Here is a 19,322-nt window from a genome sequence, read left to right on the forward strand (position 1 = left end):
TGTGTGTGTGTGTGTTTGTGTGTTTGTGTGTGTAAGGGGGAAGTGACAGGGACAACAGATGTTCTGTATGTTTACCTACTCAGTAAGGATCCAAAGAAAGGAATCTCATTAATAAAGCACAAACAGCAGGTGCAGTAATACTGATATGCTAATTGTACATGTCCCTTGCTGATGTAACGATTATTTAAATGGAGTACATTTTTTATAAGAAGGTAAAGTAATATTCTATGAAATAATACAGCCATCCCTGCTGGAAAATAAATAAATTAAGAGAAACCATTACAGAAATTCTAATGGTTTCCACTACAAATACCACTACAACCCATCAGCTAACCATTATAACCATTAAGACCATTACTATTATTGGTCCTTAATTGTATCCACTAGACATGACATGCCACCAGCAGAAGGCAACAAATTACCAGTAGAGACCTACAGGGACCATTACAGTTTCCATTAAAACCAATACAATTCCCATTACAAATTCTATGAGGGTTTCCATTGTTTGTTTTTTTTTGTTTGTTTGTTTGTTTGTTTGTTTGCTTTCAGCAGGGATAGTTAGGTAAAGAAAAACTGTATTATTGCACCAGATCAAAATTATTGCACCGGTTTAGGAAATAAAGGCATTTGGGAGTCGAAAGAGTCGGCTCTTGTCAATGATCCGACTCACTGATCATTTGATTCAGCCGGAATTCCCATCACTAACATCTAAGAGCACAGCTCGTGCACAGTCATGTCACTGATGTGACCAATCGTATTCCTCGGGGGCGTGGCAAACGAGAAACGCCGCATCGTAACCGAAGTGACGGAAAGGAGCAAAATAACGGTGCTGCAGCAAACCGGCTCACGGAGCAGGCTGAGTAAGGGTTTGCATAACCCGATGGATGCGGATTAGAGAGCGCCGGCGGTGAACACAGGGGTGAAAATGACCAGCATACTGCATGCAGCGTCTGAGGTGAAATGGAGTAAGAGCGCAGCGGCCAGGCGAGCCGTGTTTCTCGCGGCTGCTGCATACGGCGTGAAGACCCTTTACCCTGTCATCTACAAACGGATCGGTAAACGCACAGAGCCCAAATGCACCGCTAACGGACAACGAGAGCAGAATGGACTGGTGCCGACGCATAGATCTACATTAGAAACCGTTTCCGGTCCTGATGACAGTCCCAGGTCGCCTGGCGTGGACGCGCGGTTCTTCAGACAGATCCTCGATCTTATCAGAATCGTTTTTCCGAAGCTCGCGACCCGAGAACTAGCCTTACTCTGCTTGCACTCGGCGGCTCTGGTCTCGCGGACATTCCTGTCCATCTACGTGGCCGGTTTGGATGGCAAGATCGTCAAGAGCATCGTGGAGAAGCGACCGCGCAGCTTCATCGTCAAGCTCGTGAAGTGGCTGCTCGTGGCCGTGCCTGCAACATTCGTAAACAGCGCGATCCGGTACCTGGAGGGTAAGCTCGCGCTGGCCTTGCGCACGCGCCTCGTGGAGCGCGCCTACGCCACCTACTTCGCCGGGCAGACGTACTACCGTGTGGCGAACATGGACGCCAGGCTGGCCAATCCCGACCACTCGCTCACGGAGGACGTAGCGATGTTTGCGCAGTCTGTCGCGCGCCTCTACTCCAACCTCACCAAGCCAGTGCTAGACGTGATCCTCACCTCATACACGCTCATCCAGACGGCGAGGTCGCGCGGCGCCGGGGCCACAGGGCCCACGCTGCTAGCCGGCCTGGTGGTGTTCATCACCGCTAAAGTGCTGCGCTGGTGTTCCCCGACGTTCGGCCAGCTGGTGGCTGAGGAGGCGCGCAGGAAGGGGCACCTGCGCCACGCCCACTCCAGGATCATCGCTCAAGCGGAGGAGATTGCCTTCTACGGAGGGCACAAGGTGAGTGCTTGGCTAAAGTGCTGAATTTATGAGCATCTACCAGCTGCACTGTGTAGCAAGCATTGTGCATTACGCATATCTCTTTTGACCAAAAACATCATAAAGATAGTAAGAGTGGCTTTCAAGCTTTTACAAAACTTAGTCTGTTTGGCCTGCTTTGAGGATCTTATTGAATATTATTCATTCATTCATCTTCAGTACATGCTTTGTCCTGGTCAGGGTTGCAGTGGATCTGGGTATGAAGCAGGGACACACACTGAATGGGACACTAGTCCATCACATGGCACCATCTACACACATTCACATTTAGGGTAATGAAGCATAACCTGTCCACCTAGTGGGATGTTTTTGGGAGGTGGATGGCAACCGGAGACCCTGGAAACCCATGCAGACATGTACAGAAACTCCACACAGACAGCAACCCGAGCTCAGAACTGAACCAGGAACCCTGGAGCTTTGAGATGGCAGTGCTAGTATTTTTTTTAAATATTGTAGGTGTTAATTGTACACAGAATTAATTCAATCCTGGAAGAGATCATTAAAAACTGTAAGAATTCATTCAACCCCATAACAGTAGTTTCAGCACTACTACAACAACTTGAAGTGTTAATTTAGCACACTAGTTATTAATTCAATGCTGAGGATGTTGCTGCACCCCTGCTTCATTGATGATGTAAAATTCTGCATCTTTTGGCACTCGCCAAACTTTTTCTTTTCCATGGGACAGGTAGAGATGCTGCAGCTGCAGAAGTGCTACAAGGCTCTGGCTGAGCAGATGAATCTGATCCTGTCCAAGCGCCTGTGGTACATCATGATCGAGCAGTTCCTCATGAAGTACGTTTGGAGTGGATGTGGGCTTGTCATGGTGGCAGTGCCCATCATCACTGCCACCGGCTTTGCTGACAACGGTAAGCATCATAGGTGATTTCACTTACTGTTACAGTTTCAGAAATGTTCAGGTATGGACACATACCTGTGAACACTGTGAAGTTTTACTGTATTTATAGAAAGCATGTGGTTTGGGAAGTGCTTTTATTTGCATTTTAATGGAAGGAATCCATTCATAAAAGACACAAGGGTTATGCAGTATGATGAAATGCATTGAGCTCATTAATATCATTGCTGCACCAGGAAACAGACACATAGATCCCTGGGTTTTATACATTTCCTTTCCATTCTTTTGCTAGACATAATTAAATGTGTGTTTTGTGATAGAGCTGAAACACAAGCAGATGACTACTCCTGAATTACAATGATTTCAGAATAACAACAGCATTGTAATACCGAAGTGTGTACTACTGTGAAAGTTGATTAGTGTTTGAAACTTGACATCCTTCCTTATAGAACTTGCAGATGGCCAAACACAAGTGTTAGTGAGTGAGAGGACAGAAGCCTTCACGACTGCACGCAATCTTCTAGCCTCAGGGGCAGACGCCATTGAGAGGATCATGTCCTCCTACAAAGAGGTAAGACAGAGTACAAGTTTCTGTTTTTTTGTTCTTCACTGATACTGATGCTGGTATGGAAATTAGTAACCTACTTAGTATTAGTTAATCAGGTAAATCACAGAACAATTTATTTAGATGTGTTTGTTTCTTTGGTTTAAATAGTGGTCAATAAAAGTGCACACATGCATGTTCATGCAGTAGGCTACTAGGTTCATTATTTATTACGTTAGCTAGTTGACTAAAATGAAGTGCATTAGCTAGCAAGTAGGGTTCCTGTGGAGAAGGTTTTGTTTCACTTCGGAAAAGGGCTTTTGTACAGCATTAAGTAAAGTATGTTTAATTTTTTTTTTTTATTGCGTCTGAATTTTTTACGAGAGCGATTGAGTGAACACTGTATCGGACCAGTACCAATATCAGTATCAATGCATCCCTAAATATTATAAAACAACTATACAATAAATACAGCTGCTACAACAATTTTTGAATGAAAAGAAATTTCTGTAAGAGTAAGACAATATGATGCACATTTTGAAACATAATCAAATATTTAATCTATGAAAGACGCATTTAAAGTTGTGATTCAGTGCAAAACAATAAATGTTTTGATGCAATCCAGCACAATTTATTATTGTGAGAACTGGTCAGTTTTAATGGGAAAAAGTGTTTAAGAAGTTAGAGTCTGTGACTGTTTTACTGGGACTGAGAGGCACGGAGTCTATGCCACTGACAGTTACAGACACCACTTCACTGGGACTATTAGGCACAATGGTTACATCCCTTTCTCTGGGACAGCAACACACAATAGCCAAACTGCCTACCTTGAGATTGATAGATACAGTGGCCACACCTCCTTCACTGGAACTGACAGTAACAGAGACCACATCTCCTTCCTTGAGACTGACAAGCACAGTGTCCACATCTCCCTCACAGGGGCTCACATGTACAGTGGCCACACATATTTACTTTGACTGACAGGCATAGAGGCCATGCTTGCTTCACAGGGATTGACAGGTTCAGAAACCGTACCTTCCTCAAAGGGACTGCCAGGCATAGTGGTCGCTCCTCCTTTCCTGGACTGAAGGGCACATAAATCATGGAAGAGAAAGAGAATGAGGAAATAATGGAAATTCATTTGGTCATTTTTCTCAATTATAGTATAGTAGTAATAAAAATGGAATGGTGTGTGGTATTGGATTTTACGTATAAAGAAACCTTATAACCATATAATTCACAATATGATCATACTAAACATCTGTTCAAAACACATAGCACTGTTTGACTTTACAGTATACAGTGATTTATAATCTGAAGGTTTCTTCCTAATGTCGTCTCAGGGAGTTTTTCCTTGCCACTGTCAGCTCTGGCTTGCTCATTATAAAATTTAAATCTATGTCCAGATTCCACTAAAGCTGCATTGTGTATTGTTAAAAGTTGTTAAATTGTTAAAACTATCCAAATAAGAATTAATTGTACTGAATTTCATTCACTGTTGCCTCCCAGTACTAATTTTAATTGCTTAATCTTGACACTCACAGATAATAGTAATGCTTGTTAGAAGTAACAATTTGGCTAAGGAGTACAGGGGATACAGCGGGGGAGTGCAGCTCACTGTGTACTAATAAGAGGCCCCAGAGAGAGAGAGAGAGAGAGAGAGAGAGAGAGAGAGAGATGTGTTAAAGAGCTCTGAGGTCTGCAGAGATATGATAGTTATACATTAAGATAGATACAGTATGTAAAAACAGTAAATGGGAAGCTCCCTGTTGTGCTCCAGTATAACTCACACTGCGGGTAGAGACACAGCTGCATAACCTCACACACTTTCTGAGATGTTTCTGCATAAATTTGAGCTTTTCTCCTTTGGCTAGTCTGCATGTTTTGCTAGATCCCTTTTTTGAAACAGAATTAGAAAAATAAAACCCAGATGGCAGTGCTTTAGTGACTGGCCTCAATATGACTGCTTTGTGACCCTCCCTAGAAAAAAAAAAACATAAGAAGTTGGGAATTAAAGGTACAAAATGTTCTGCAAAATATTGTGAATAACAGAAAAAAAGATCAAACCCCCTTCTGAGGTTCTGAGAAGAATCTGTTCTGAGGTAGGGATAGTATCTACAAAATGTACAAAAAATGCACTTGCAGCTGAAGCTCCTCCATACAGGATGGTGCCCTCATCAATGTGAGAAAAGGTTTCAGCATGTCTCGAAAGTCAGGTGCAAACTAATTTGTAAAGCATGCTGTCGGGTCAAGGAACTCAAGCACAGATGGGTCAGTGAAGCATGCTGGCAGGTCAGGAAACTTGAGCACCAGTAAGTCTGGGAAATTGCACACCAGTCAGTCTGGGGCAACCACCAAACCTTGATGGGAGAAAGGAACCCAGTTTGAGAAGAAAACATTACCTAACATAGACTGCAATGTATGCGTGCCACAGAACCGGGCATACAGAGCCCCTCGCCATAGACTGGTGGCATGCGTCCTTGGCATAGGCATGCGTGGTGTTTTCAGAGATGGCACACAGGTCAGTGGTGCAGTAGAGGCCACGGGTAGTGGATCTAACTCCGGGCTCCCACTGCATCCAGTCATGCTCCTGTTGTTGGCCAAACTGACTAACTGCATGGGACATAAAGGCTGGTTTCATACATCCCACAACAATTCTACCACCACTACCCACTACATTCACAGGGTAAGGGACTTTCAATATTTCCTTGATGAACGCAGCAAATTCTTTGACTGACTCATACCCTGGGTATCCATGAAACGTTTCCTAGATGATTACATACACTTAACCCTCTCTCCTTAGGCTTGTGATTCACACCATAAACACTATTCATTCATTCCTCTTCAGTAACTGCTCTATCTTGGTCAGGGTCATGGAGCCTATCCCAGGAACACCAGGCACAAGGCGGGAATACACCTTGGACTGGACTCTGTAGTAACACTAGGCTTTATTTTGCAAGCATAAGGTTGTTTCATGGGGCTTGAGGGCAATTTTGGAGCAGTAGGAGATGCCAGTTCATAGCAAAACAGTGACATACCTTGGAGAGTCTCACAATTCATAGAGAAGAGTTCAAGAAAAACACTGGAAAACAATACATGACACTGAAGGCACAAAATGCACAATAATATTTCAGGGGGAAACAAGGAACAGGTGAGCATACATACATACAAGCATACATCCAAATCAACAAAGGAATGGCTTAACCAAAAGAAGATCAACATTTCTGAATGGCCTAGCCAGAGCTCAGACCTGAATCCAACTAAAAACCTGTGGGGTGACCTGCAGCGGGCTGTGCACAGGAGATGTATACTTATAATATGATGGATCTAGAATGTTTTTGCCAGAAAGAGTGAGAAAATATTGCCAAGTGAAGATGTGCCACGCTGATAGACTCTTAGCCAAAAAGACTGAGTGGTGTAATAAACTCAAAAGGTGCTTCAACAAAGTATTAGTTTAGGGGGTGGACACTTATGTAACTAGGTTATTGTAAGCTTTTTTTATTTTTCCTTTTTTTTTCACTTAAAAATTTTCTGACTGTCTTTCACTTTATTTGCATACTTTGCAATTTCACTTTAAAGGTGGGAAAATATCTGACATGATTTATCTTAGTTTCATTCGTTTACTTCACAAAAACCTGCCATTTTAACAAGGGTGTGTAGACTTTTTATATCCATTGTATGTAACCTATAAACATTTACAGCATGCTAATGGAATTATGCTAAATAATACAAGAATAATTCAGAACAGTTCTCAATCCATTCTGAATGTGCACATCCGTTTAACTTTATGCCAGATGCACTTTTAGAGCACATTTCTGTTCAGAAGGTAACATGTCATAATGGCAGCAGTACTGATCATAGCATTGGACCTTTCCTGCTTTCAGACATGATTAGCAATAAAGGATATGACATTGCAGCTTCTAGATCACATTTCCCCATGTTCCTATATAGCTTTGGCATCTGGAAATCTCACTGAATGATGGCTTTAGCCCTGTATTTTGGCTCTAGCGTACCACTGGGATAGCTTAGTCTTACTGAGTGATTAAATCTACCATCTGTTGATTGGTGGCAGTCAATCCTACATCACAAATGCTCAAGCTCAAACATTCTGCTGTCCTAAAGACCATTATGGAGAGGCTTTCCTTAATCTCATGGGGAGTGCTCATCACTATGGCAGCAGCATCCTGGTTTGTTGACACTTCTTGTTGTCCCTGAAGATGGCAAGGCACTCCCACTGCATGAGTCTGAAGAAGGCAATATATCTATGCTTCTCTAAACACAACTCTTGCTATATATTCCTGGTGATTTTCAGAAGAAATCAGTAAGATCAGCAGATCTGACTCGGTTACTTTATGGCTTTTCACATATGAGGCATTTAGTCAGGTTGAATCGAACACTGCTGCATTATGGACCAAAAAAGTGATTTGAAACCATCTAAGTGATACAGTAGTCCAGTTCCAAGTGAACTCCAGCATGGTTGGATTACAGTGAAAAAATTATTTGACCCTAATTTGACCCTGTTGCAGGTAGTGAACTAAACATGCTGTGTATTTTGGGCTGCAGACAGTTTTTTTTCTGTAGACGCAAGCTGCTAAACTGACCTGCGAGGCACAACCTGAGCCAAAGGACAGAGCAGTAGCTCTGCAAAAATGCAGTCTGTTCTGCATATTAAGACTGATGAACAGAAATTATATTATATTATATTATATTATATTATATTATATTATATTATATTATATTATATTATATTATATTATATTATATCATATTATATCATATTATATTATATTATATTTATTTAGCACCAGCCCTGTGTTCTGTCTGTGGTAAGTTTTGAGATTTCTGCAGGCACTTAGAAAAGGTTTGTTTACATTTTTCCATTGTCATATTTCTGACCAATTAATTAATTAATGAAAATTATGAGTACATTTTCTGCCATACATGCCCCTCTGACAGTATTTTTTTTTGTTTTGTTTGTTTGTTTAATTATGTGCAGTGTGAAACCAAACCAAATAGTTAACAAATCAAACGTATCATTTCTGCTCCCTTAGATCTTCTAGGGAGATAAACTAATGGTCTGTAGAAAACCCTTTTTTGCAGTCAGCATTTGCTACATTGGCTCAGGTTTAATAAATAGCGGTTCTTGGAAAATGAACTAAGCCAACCTCGGATAAATACAGGGTTGGATTGACCTAGCCCCACTGACCGGACTCATCCTGTGTTCTGCAGGTCACTGAGCTGGCCGGATACACAGCCCGCGTCCACAACATGTTCCTGGTGTTTGACGAGGTGCAGAGGGGTGTGTATAAGCGTGCATTGGTCTCTGCGACGGCAGCAGCTGGAGAGAAGGGTGGCGGAAGGCCTGAGCTGCACATTGACGGTCCATTGGAGATCAAAGGTACAGCATTAACATAGTGGGTATGGACTATTACCCATCTAAAACTAAAACCCATCGTAATATTATAAAGCTTGTCTTTATATTTTCTGGTGCAGAAGGCAGTGGGATTCAGAATCAAGTAGCAAGGTACATGAAGAAATATTTGAGCTAATTGGATCATGTCATGTTCGGAAATATGTAATGAAAATTTTAGTTTAGCAGTGAAACACAAATAGGTGGTGTTTTTCTGGTTGATATCAGCAGGATGATGAAACAGATCAATACCAAACAAAAACTGATCGCTCAGCTGCAATTAGAGAATTCGCTTCTTTCACATTATACTGTACATGAATTTTTCATCTGCAGACTGAATGATAGACAACACAGTATCAGATACTAGCTCAGATTCTGCATCCTGCATTTTCCATTTTACTATGCTGAACATGGCACAAATATTCTGGTGGTATTGTCATAGTTTCTGAAACATTAGACATGTTTTTAACTAACTGTAGTTAGTTAACTAACTATTTTGCTACTAGAGGGCCTACATATACAGCTTATAAAGAATCATCAAATGCACGATGTACATTGAGTTAATTAATGTTAATAACATCATGTTACATACTGTGCTTCTTAGGTGTAATTAGAAATATGAATTAAAAATTTCAGCGGTATTTGCAAATTGAAAGCTGTGTTTAATCGATTGTCTCTCCAAAAGCATTCTGTTGTCTCTCCAAAAGCATTCTGATAAAAAGCTAACAGTTAAAGGGACAAACATTGGCTCAAGTGCATTTTAGATGAGCATCCAGGGACAGTAACAGGATCTGTCGATGTGGTCCAATTCACTTTACAGCTATACACTTCTTTTTTTTTTTCAAATTGTCTAACATAAATAAATATAATTATTTTAATATAATATAATATAATTGTCCATCATATACTTTACTGTTGCTTGGTTTAAAAAAATAAACCTTCTGATTTTGCATTTGTCCTTTTCTAGGAAAAGTTATTGATGTGGATAAGGGTATAGTGTGTGAGAATGTTCCCATCATCACTCCAAATGGGGATGTGGTTGTGTCCAGCCTGAACTTTAAGGTAAGAAGAAGGACATGTTCCTTATTTTGTACAACACACAGTTTAGATGCTGGTTTACTTTAAAATCTCAGTCAATACTGAACCACATCTTTGAGACAGTAAAGATGTCACTTGATAACCACTAACCAAGGTAGATTTAGGACTGCACCAGTGAAAACAACCTGACAGCAGTAGTAAAAACATGTCTGAATGACAAATAAGAACATTTACATCATTCACTTTGGTTGTTAAAAACATTGCAGGAGTGTGTTTTGTATGTTCCAGGGGTAGTAAAAAGTGAAGAGTAGAAAGGTAATTGAAAATAAAAATATGTGTTTTTTCGTGTGTGTGTGTGTGTGTGTGTGTGTGTGTGTATGGTGTGTGTAGGTGGAGGAGGGTATGCACCTGCTAATCACAGGACCTAATGGCTGTGGGAAAAGCTCTCTCTTCCGCATCCTGAGCGGTCTCTGGCCTGTCTACAGTGGCATGTTATACAAACCTGCTCCACAACACATGTTCTACATCCCACAGAGGTGAGCTCTCTTTCTGTCTCTCTCTCACACACACACACACACACACACACACATACAATCAAAAACGCACTACTCATACATTGTCATTCAGACATATTGTCCATATACAGTCCCCTCTGAAAGTATTGGAACGGCAAGGCCAATTCTTTTGTTTTGGCTATACATGAAGACATTTGGAAGAAGCTGTGGTAAAAGCCTGAAAAAGCACCACAAAAGAAGAATGCAACAGTTTGGTGATGTCAGTGGGTCGCCAGCTTGCTGCAGTCACTGCAAGCAAGGGATATGCAACCAAATATGTTCCAATACTTTTGTTCATCTAAAAATTGGGTGGTCTGGCACAAAAGGTGCCATGTTCTAAGTTGTTCAACACATCTAGATGTAAATATCAGGAAATGAAAGCTGAAATTCTGATCTATTCATCTTTTGATCTCAAAGTCAAATGTTTTCAGTGCATAGCAAAAATAAAAGAATTGACCTTGCCGTTCCAATACTTTCAGAGGGGCCTGTACTTGCACAAACACAAAACAAACATGTCCATTCACACAGCCATCCACACCCATTCAATGCAACACACACACACGCACAGTGACAGATACTCCACCATGCCAGTGGCATAGTCCATGCAGTGTAACAGGAGCGAAACGGTAACTGAAGCTGGAAGATGTTGCTGACAGCAGGAAACTTGAGCTCTTACTACTGAAATATTTATCAGGCTAACACTTATCACTCTGGAGTATTCAATATGAAACAGGAAGTAAAGGAAGAAGCATTATTATAATTTTAGATTTATCATTCTAATATTTTATATTAATATAATATAAATGCTCCTCCTCCTCCTCCTCCCCCTTCTTCTTCTTCTTCTTATTATTATTACTTTTTATTATAAATGTAATTATGATTGTAATTATAATTATTATTTAATTAATAATTTATCAACACCATGTTTCTTTAAGAAGGGGGCTTTCAACAGTATTGACCTAGGTGTCAGTAAATATTAGATAGGAAACTGGAACATAATACTTTTTTTAAGAAATTTAATTATTAATTATTTTATTACGCACAAAATATAAATGAGGTTTGTTTTAATTATTTTTATTATGTTTATTATTATTTTGTCAGTCCTGACAGGGTCACATTTACTCATTCAAAGGGGCCTCAGCTCAATTAAAGAACACAGTCATAACTCTCTGCAGAACAGCTGTTACACTGTCTTAGAATGAACATCCTCTTTACAGGCCTTACATGTCTATTGGGACACTGCGCGATCAGGTGACATACCCTGACTCTGTGGAGGACATGCATGAGAAGGGCTATAGAGACAAAGACCTGGAAGACATTCTGGATATTGTCAACCTCAAACACATTGTCACCCGAGAAGGAGGTACACTGACTGCACCGCTCCTGAATAACTTTTACTCAACTCCACTTAAAAAGCCTTTCTGATCCACAAAAGGCCTTTTGTAATGAGACTGAAGCTTAATGAGGTTGTTCAGGATCGGTGAATGGGATGTGGATATGTCAGAGTGTGTGTGTGTGTGTGTGTGAATGAGTGCTTTCTAGCTAGAGGTAATTCGACCACAGTAATAGACCTTTTTCACACTTCTGTATTACAAATGCGTAATACATAATGCAAATTTCCCAACAATGTGCTTGTGAGAAAGAAATGACTTTTTCACCATGAGGGTGACCATTTTAATCATAACGTCTGTGGTGAATTTCTGAATTTCTTTTTTCTGCTATATTCTTCCAGACGATTTGATTTGGGTGAGACTATACAGTCAGCTCCAGAATTATTGGCACCCTTAGTAAAGATGATTTAAAAAAGGCTTTGTAGTTAATTAGCATTAAAAATATTAGCCTCATAGCTCCAGTGCAAAACTTAAAAAAAGCGAACATCACCCACCAAATATTGTATATGTTTACCAACCAATACAAACCTATCCCTCACAATGCGACTTATATTTTATATGACTATCCGAGTCCCAGAATGTTCATAATACATGTTCAGAATACATAACAACTACAAGAACAAGTATTTCTGCAAAACATACAATTTAAACACATTGTATATATATATATATATATATATATATATATATATATATATATATATATATATATATATATATATATATGTGACTGTTTGTGTTTGCAGGTTGGGAGGCAGAGGTAGACTGGAAAGACGTGCTGTCAGGAGGAGAGAAGCAGCGGATGGGCATGGCTCGCATGTTCTACCACAAGTAAGACATCTGCAGCCCATTACATGGGCAAGATCATCACTATGTGCTTTAAATTTGTCTTAACTTCCGACCCTGCCTCTTTAGGCCCAAGTACGCCCTGCTGGATGAGTGCACAAGTGCTGTCAGTATTGACGTGGAGGGTAAAATATTCCAGGCTGCAAAGGATGCTGGGATCTCCTTGCTGTCTATTACCCATAGGCCTTCTCTATGGTAAGGCATAGGCACGTCACAGTTATCGTGAAGATTCTTGAACAACAAATTATCTTAAAGGACGAATATTTCACGAAACAGTGTAAGGGCATTGCTGAAAATTACAGTTTATTCATTCAGATGTTGTTAAAAGGCTTGATTATGCATTTTATGTGTTCCTATAGTGTGAAAACAAACATTAACAACATTCACTCTCACTCTGTTTTAGGGCCGCAATGAATAATTCATGATTTTTTAGAATAAGTGCTTAGAATAAGTGTCGATTACTGTTTTAAAATCAGACACCCATTCTAACATAAGGTCACTGTACTCCATACTTTTTTTTTTACTGGTTTCGCACACGTTTTAGCAACGATATGTCAGTGTGACCAATGGTCTCATTTGCTGGAAGAGGGTGTTACCTGTGTTCAATTCCCACCAGTCAAATTCAAAATAAAGGCCAGTGGACAGCTAACTAACTGAAACCCTGAGATTCATTTTGCTTACCATGTTTGCATGAAGTGAGTCATGTTCAGTGTGCATAATGGACTCCAAAGCTTTGGGCTTGACTCTTACATGCCTACAGTCAGGGAATCAACTCTTTTTGGGATCGACTCCTTCTCCTTGGATGTGAACCAAAAGCAGGATGGCAACTTAATGACTTTACACACTTTATTCAAATATATATTTTTGTACACAAGGAAATTAAACTATGTAGCACTTCGCCATCACCACATTGTTTATTAACACTATTGGTGCTAATTGATTCACATAGATTCACCACTTGTGGCATGAAGTGAGGTAGAGTGTCCCACAGAGAGCTTCATAACAGACCAAACATTTGAAATTATTTTTATTATTGAAATTTGTTGATTAATTGTTGCAGCCCTGCTGTGTTCTATTATTATTTTAAGTCATTCATGAATAGATGTCTGGCTGATTTAATTAATAACTCTTGACCCAGGTCACCTCACCTTGTTGTGTTCATTCTTGTCACGTGGTTCAGGAAGTACCACACACACCTGCTGCAGTTTGACGGTGAGGGAGGTTGGCGGTTCGAGCAGTTGGATACAGCTACTCGGCTGTCTCTCACCGAGGAGAAGCAGCGTCTGGAGGCTCAGCTCGCTGGCATTCCCAAAATGCAACAGAGACTGAATGAACTGTGTAAGATCTTGGGTGAGGACTCCGTGCTGAAGACAACTGAGCACAGTCAGGAGGAATGAGAGACAGAGAGCTAGAGTTACAGCACACTGCACGCCAGACAGCAGCAACTTTACCCACCAAGTCCCGACTGATCAGCGCTTTGAGGCTGCAGCTCAACTTGATCCATGACAGCTTGAGTTAGGTTCTCGCCACTCGCTATCCTACAGTCCCTTGCACTTTTATTCACTACGCCACATCGAAAAAGAAGAGAAGGGAAATTTCAGTGTGCACGTATCCTTACACCATCCTCAAAACTACGGAGTTCCTGCAGTGTAAAGCAGTGATTTTTAAAGTTTGTCGCTTTCTAAAAAATGCCATTTTATTGTCTTCTTTTCCCTTATGGAGATTTCATCAGCATCTTAGCTATGTTTTATCTCAGAGTTCAGAGATAATTTTAGCTAAGCTGTTTGTAATTATCGCAGTATAATTTGCTGCTTCAGAAAACGGAACTGATTGCAACATATTACTGACTTTTATGTTTTTATTGATGTACATGTCTTACCGTGGCTGTGACAGCTATCTTGGCTTCTTTTAGGAAATATCTGTACCTGCTATGATGTTGCTTATTGTTTTGTTCTTTCTAGTGACACTAGAAAGTATGTGGTATGGGCTTATTTTACACAAATGCTTAACTGTGAACAGCTGATTTCTCATCCTAAAATCTGAAGTCTAATTTGATATTTGTTTCGTAACAGCTATTTCAGTGACTAATTGGTGCTATAATTTATAATCTGCTTTTGTCAGTGAATGGTTCTATTAGTACGCATTGCTTTTAGTTTCAGCATTAGACTTTGTGCATTTCTGGGTTCTGGTTTGACAAAAGAGACCTATTTTCTCAAAATCATCAAATATTCATTCATCCATCTTCAGTAACCACTTCATCCTGGTCAGGGTCATGGTGGATCTAGAACTACTCTCTGGAACACTGGGCATGAGGCAGGAATACACCATGAGATGCCAGTCCATTGCAGGGCACCATACACATACACATTCACACCTAGAGGGAAATTTAGCATAGCCAATCCACCTACCAGCATGTTTTGGGGAGTGGAAGGAAACGGGAGGAACACCACATGGACACAGACAAAGCTATGGTTCGATCCTGAGTCACCCTAGCTCAGGATCAAGCCAGGGACCCTGGACCTGACACAGCAACACTACCCACTGCTCCACTGTGCCACACAATTATCAAATAGTTATGATCACAATACATAATACATAAATTATCTACTAGCCCGTTATTTTCATTGTGTTGCTTTTTGGAATCTGGACTCCAGCATGGTAGGGATAGAGAGGGCTCTTTCGTCAAGTTCATGGCCAGCGCTGGCACTGACACCCTGAGAACAAAATGAACACAATTCACACAAGTAAATGGTGTGACGTATGTTTTGGTTAAAGCCAGAAGCTCTTTGGCAATAACACAGAGAACCAGATGGTTCTTTTACTTTAGTGTTTTCCTGACAACAAGCCTGATCCTTGATTTGTTTTCCCACCTTTAATGTGACCTATAACCTGTACAACTCAATTGAAAAACAAACTGAAATCTTTTAGATTGGGTGAGTAAAAATAAAAAACAAAATAATGTGGTTGCATAAGTGTGCACACCCTTAAACTAATACTTTGTTGAAGCACCTTTTGATTTTATTACAGCACTCAGTCTTTTTGGGTAGGAGTCTATCAGCATGGCACATCTTGACTTGACAATATTCGCCCACTCTTCATTGCAAAAATGCTCCAAATCTGTCAGATTGCGAGGGCATCTCCTGTGCACGGCCCTCTTCAGATCACCCCACAGATTTTCAATCGGATTCAGGTCTGGGCTCTGGCTGGGCCATTCCAAAACTTTAATTTTCTTCTGTTGAAGCCATTCTTTTTTTATTTGGATGTATGCTTTGGGTCGTTGTCGTGCTGAAAGATGAAGTTCTTCTTCATCTTCAGCTTTCTAGCAGAAGCCTGAAGGTTTTGTGCCTATATTGACTGGTATTTGGAACTGTTCATAATTTCCTCCACCTTGACTAAGGCCCCAGTTCCAGCTGAAGAAAAACAGCCCCAAAGTATGATGCTGCCACCACCATGCTTCACTGTGGGTATGGTGTTCTTCTGGTGATGTGCAGTGTTCTTTTTGCGCCAAACATACTTTTTGGAATTATGGCCAAAAAGTTCAACCTTGGTTTCATCAGACCATAACACATTTTCCCACATGCTTTTGGGAGACTTCAAATGTGTTTTTGCAAAATTTAGCCGGGCTTGGATGTTTTTCTTTGTAAGAAAAAGCTTCCTTCTTCCTTCTTTCTTCTCGTCTTTTCATCAATTTTGGAGGGACGTCCAGTTCTTGGTAATGTCGCTGTTGCGCCACATTTTCTCCACTTGATGATGATGGTCTTCACTGTGTTCCATGGTATATCTAATGCCTTGGAAATTCTTTTGTACCCTTCTCCTGACTGATACCTTTTAATAATCAGATCCCTCTGATGCTGTGAAAGCTCTCTGTGGACCGTGGCTTTTGCTGCAAGATGCGACTAAGAAAATGTCAGGAAAAGCCTACTAGAACAGCTGAACTTTATTTTGGGTTAATCAGAGGCACTTTAAATGATGGCAGGTGTGTACTGACTCCTATTTAACATGAGTTTGAATGTGATTGCTTAATTCTGAACACAGCCACATCCCCAGTTATAAGAGGGTGTGCACACTTATGCAACCACATTATTTTGTTTTTTTATTTTTACTTGCCCCCCCTAAAAGATTTCAGTTTGTTTTTCAGATGAGTTGTACAGGTTATAGGTCACATTAAAGGTGGAAAAAGTTCTGAAATTATTTATCTTGGTCTCATTTTTTTTTACATCACCAGAAACCTGGCATTTTAACAGGGATGTGTAGACTTTTTATATCCACTGTATACACATTGATTTAGTGTATAAGTTGCAGGACCTGCTAGAAGACAAAAATGTGTCTTATAGTCTGGACAATATGATAAGTAATAGACTGCAGGCTGGTTATGGAAATTTTATGACCTTAGTATTATAAGCGTCTGTCTCCCATTCATTCTTAACCCAGATAGAACCGTATAATATTAAGGTCACAAACTGTTTGTACGATTATTATCATGAATCGCTCAAACATGTCTGTCCGTTGATGGACTGATATACTGTGAATTTTGTCTTTGTTGATTTGAAGATTACCTGTCATTGCCTTATGAGCAAATGCATTTTAATACATTGCTCTCAAGCTAGACATTATGTGGTTGGACTTTGATAGGCTTGATCATATACTGTAGTTCAGAAACATTTTCTGCTTTGCATTAGAAACCCACAATTTTGGAAAGTCTAGGTGCTCTTTTCTTTACAGAATAAGCGTTTCTAGCATATGAAACATGTTGGATGCCAGAAGCATTAGCATTAGATAGCATTAGATCTTCATTTCTTTATTTCTGGTTTCACTATCTGTATCAGGGCCTGTTTCATTCTCGTCAGTAGGACATAATATTTACATAACATTTATTTCAAAGATGTAATTCTGGAATTGTAAATAGACAGGGTTTTATATGTTTGAAACTTATGTGATATCCTATATTTTGACTTGCTTATATTTTGCCTACACAGGTGTATCAGAAACGTTTTTCTGATGTGATGAATTTACAATTTACTATAATGATTGGTACCTGGATACAGTCAGCATGTTTTTGCAAAGTCTTTTTCAGGCAAGTTCGGCATTTTTTATTCCCGTACAAATGCAAATATATCTTCTTAGAAATATAACTTGGAATGGACAAGCTGTCATTTTGCATGTCATAATACTCCCATAATTTGTCTAACATAGGAATATGTGAGGTTTGAAAGTTGCCTGTTAAATATCTAAACAAATAGCTGAAATGTTGAGTACCTACTAAATAAGTAATTAAGCATTAACATGTGTACATATTGTCTTATTTAAACGTTATTAAAAGCCTGTACATCATACTGAAAGTAGCTGTTACTTTATTGTAATTCTTCATCAACAATGAAGGCACCTATAACATACTGTATACTAGAGCAGTTTTGACTTATTTAAATTTTGGAGTCCCGGCATGTGTGACCCATAATTCACCTGAATTAAAGTGTCATCTTATTAACAAGTGCTTCATAAGACGAAAATGTAATGTGAGCAGGGAAACACAATAAAATGTGTAGTGCAGAGGGATTATAAAAGGAGCAGTAAACAGTACTCCAGAGTGCCTACGCTCTATTCAGTTGTATAGATCTATGTCTGATGTTGCACGTGCAAATGATGTTCATTGTGAAATCAGCACAGACTGAGAAAGAGGTTTGATCGCATCCTTTCACGTGCATAAAATCATTTTTTTTTCTTTAAACTTTTTTCCCCACATGAAAAGGTGAACCTCAACCTCACATACTCATGGCTTGCAAAATAAAACTACAGCTGGTATTTGTGGAAAGTAAGTAAGTAGGTAAACTAAGGGATATATCTGTAAAGCTGCTTTGTGACAATGTCCATTGTTAAAAGCACTATACAAATAAATAAAACTGAATTTAATTGAAAACATTGTCATATGGGAACATGTTTGGGCCTCTTAGTTCCAGTAAAGGGAACTCTTTTCAAATGTTACAGCATACAAAGATTTTCTATACAATTCTGTGCTTCCAACATTGTGGCAACAGTCTGGAGCACATATGGGTGTGATGGTCAGGTGTCCACATACTTTTGGCCATTTAGTGTATGTAGACTATAAACATAAATTAGGTAACTGTTCAATCTCAGTATAATAGGACTATTCGTAGGACTTGTTTCACATAAGCTGTTATTCTAATGCTGTTTGATGATTAATGTTGTTTAATGTCGCACTTCACTATTTCGTGGTCCTCTTTTGCGCGTGCCCGTAGCGTCCTCTTTCTCATCTTGGGCTTCAGAAGGGGCGCTCACGGACCTCGCGGGCACGCGGACCTCGCGGGCACGCGCAGACCAGGCTGGCTGTGCTGCTGATGTGTGCAGTACTACAGGATGGTCACCAAGCGGCGGTGTTGTTCTGCCAAAACACAGCAGTGGGGAATTTTTTTTCTTCTTCCCAATTTCCTTTTGTTACTGCATTTAAATTTTTAAAGGGTTTTGTTTTTGTGACAGTTTGCTGCAAAGCACATTAAGCTGCATTTGTTATGTATGTCTGTGTGTATTCTTCTTTTGATAATAATTATTATTATTACATATTCATTAGAAATGACGGTGCAATTTGCTTTTTTCTAATATAATATATAGATAACAATACATAACATGGACAGTATAATGATTATATATCATATCCTTTTAAGACCTTTTCTAAAAAAAAAAAAATAAGAAGAAGAAGAAGAACTATTCTTCCTACATAAAGGATGAATAGTAATTCGGGAGAATGTTCCT

The 19,322-nt window shown here is 39.8% G+C and overlaps 1 protein-coding gene across 1 annotated transcript; it reads left to right on the plus strand.

Annotated features, from left to right (window-relative positions):
• Positions 1 to 731: 731 nt before the first annotated feature.
• Positions 732 to 17,896, plus strand: LOC113532248 (ATP-binding cassette sub-family D member 2). Its single transcript, XM_026923538.3, has 10 exons — positions 732 to 1,879; positions 2,607 to 2,787; positions 3,224 to 3,345; positions 8,548 to 8,716; positions 9,696 to 9,790; positions 10,157 to 10,302; positions 11,538 to 11,683; positions 12,458 to 12,542; positions 12,627 to 12,752; positions 13,738 to 17,896. Exons 1-10 carry the CDS (start codon positions 926 to 928, stop codon positions 13,952 to 13,954), a joined length of 2,241 nt encoding a protein of 746 aa, XP_026779339.2. The 5' UTR covers positions 732 to 925; the 3' UTR covers positions 13,955 to 17,896.
• Positions 17,897 to 19,322: the final 1,426 nt, after the last annotated feature.

This window comes from Pangasianodon hypophthalmus, chromosome 18, assembly GCF_027358585.1.
Source record: "Pangasianodon hypophthalmus isolate fPanHyp1 chromosome 18, fPanHyp1.pri, whole genome shotgun sequence".
Taxonomy (NCBI): domain Eukaryota; kingdom Metazoa; phylum Chordata; class Actinopteri; order Siluriformes; family Pangasiidae; genus Pangasianodon; species Pangasianodon hypophthalmus.

Excerpts from the sequence above, each read along its gene's own strand:
- LOC113532248 (XM_026923538.3), top strand. The coding sequence starts at position 926 with ATGACCAGCATACTGCATGCAGCGTCTGAGGTGAAATGGAGTAAGAGC. Across the intron at positions 2,788-3,223 it reads CACCGGCTTTGCTGACAACG|AACTTGCAGATGGCCAAACA; the intron begins GTAAGCATCATA and ends CCTTCCTTATAG. Across the intron at positions 10,303-11,537 it reads ATGTTCTACATCCCACAGAG|GCCTTACATGTCTATTGGGA; the intron begins GTGAGCTCTCTT and ends TCCTCTTTACAG.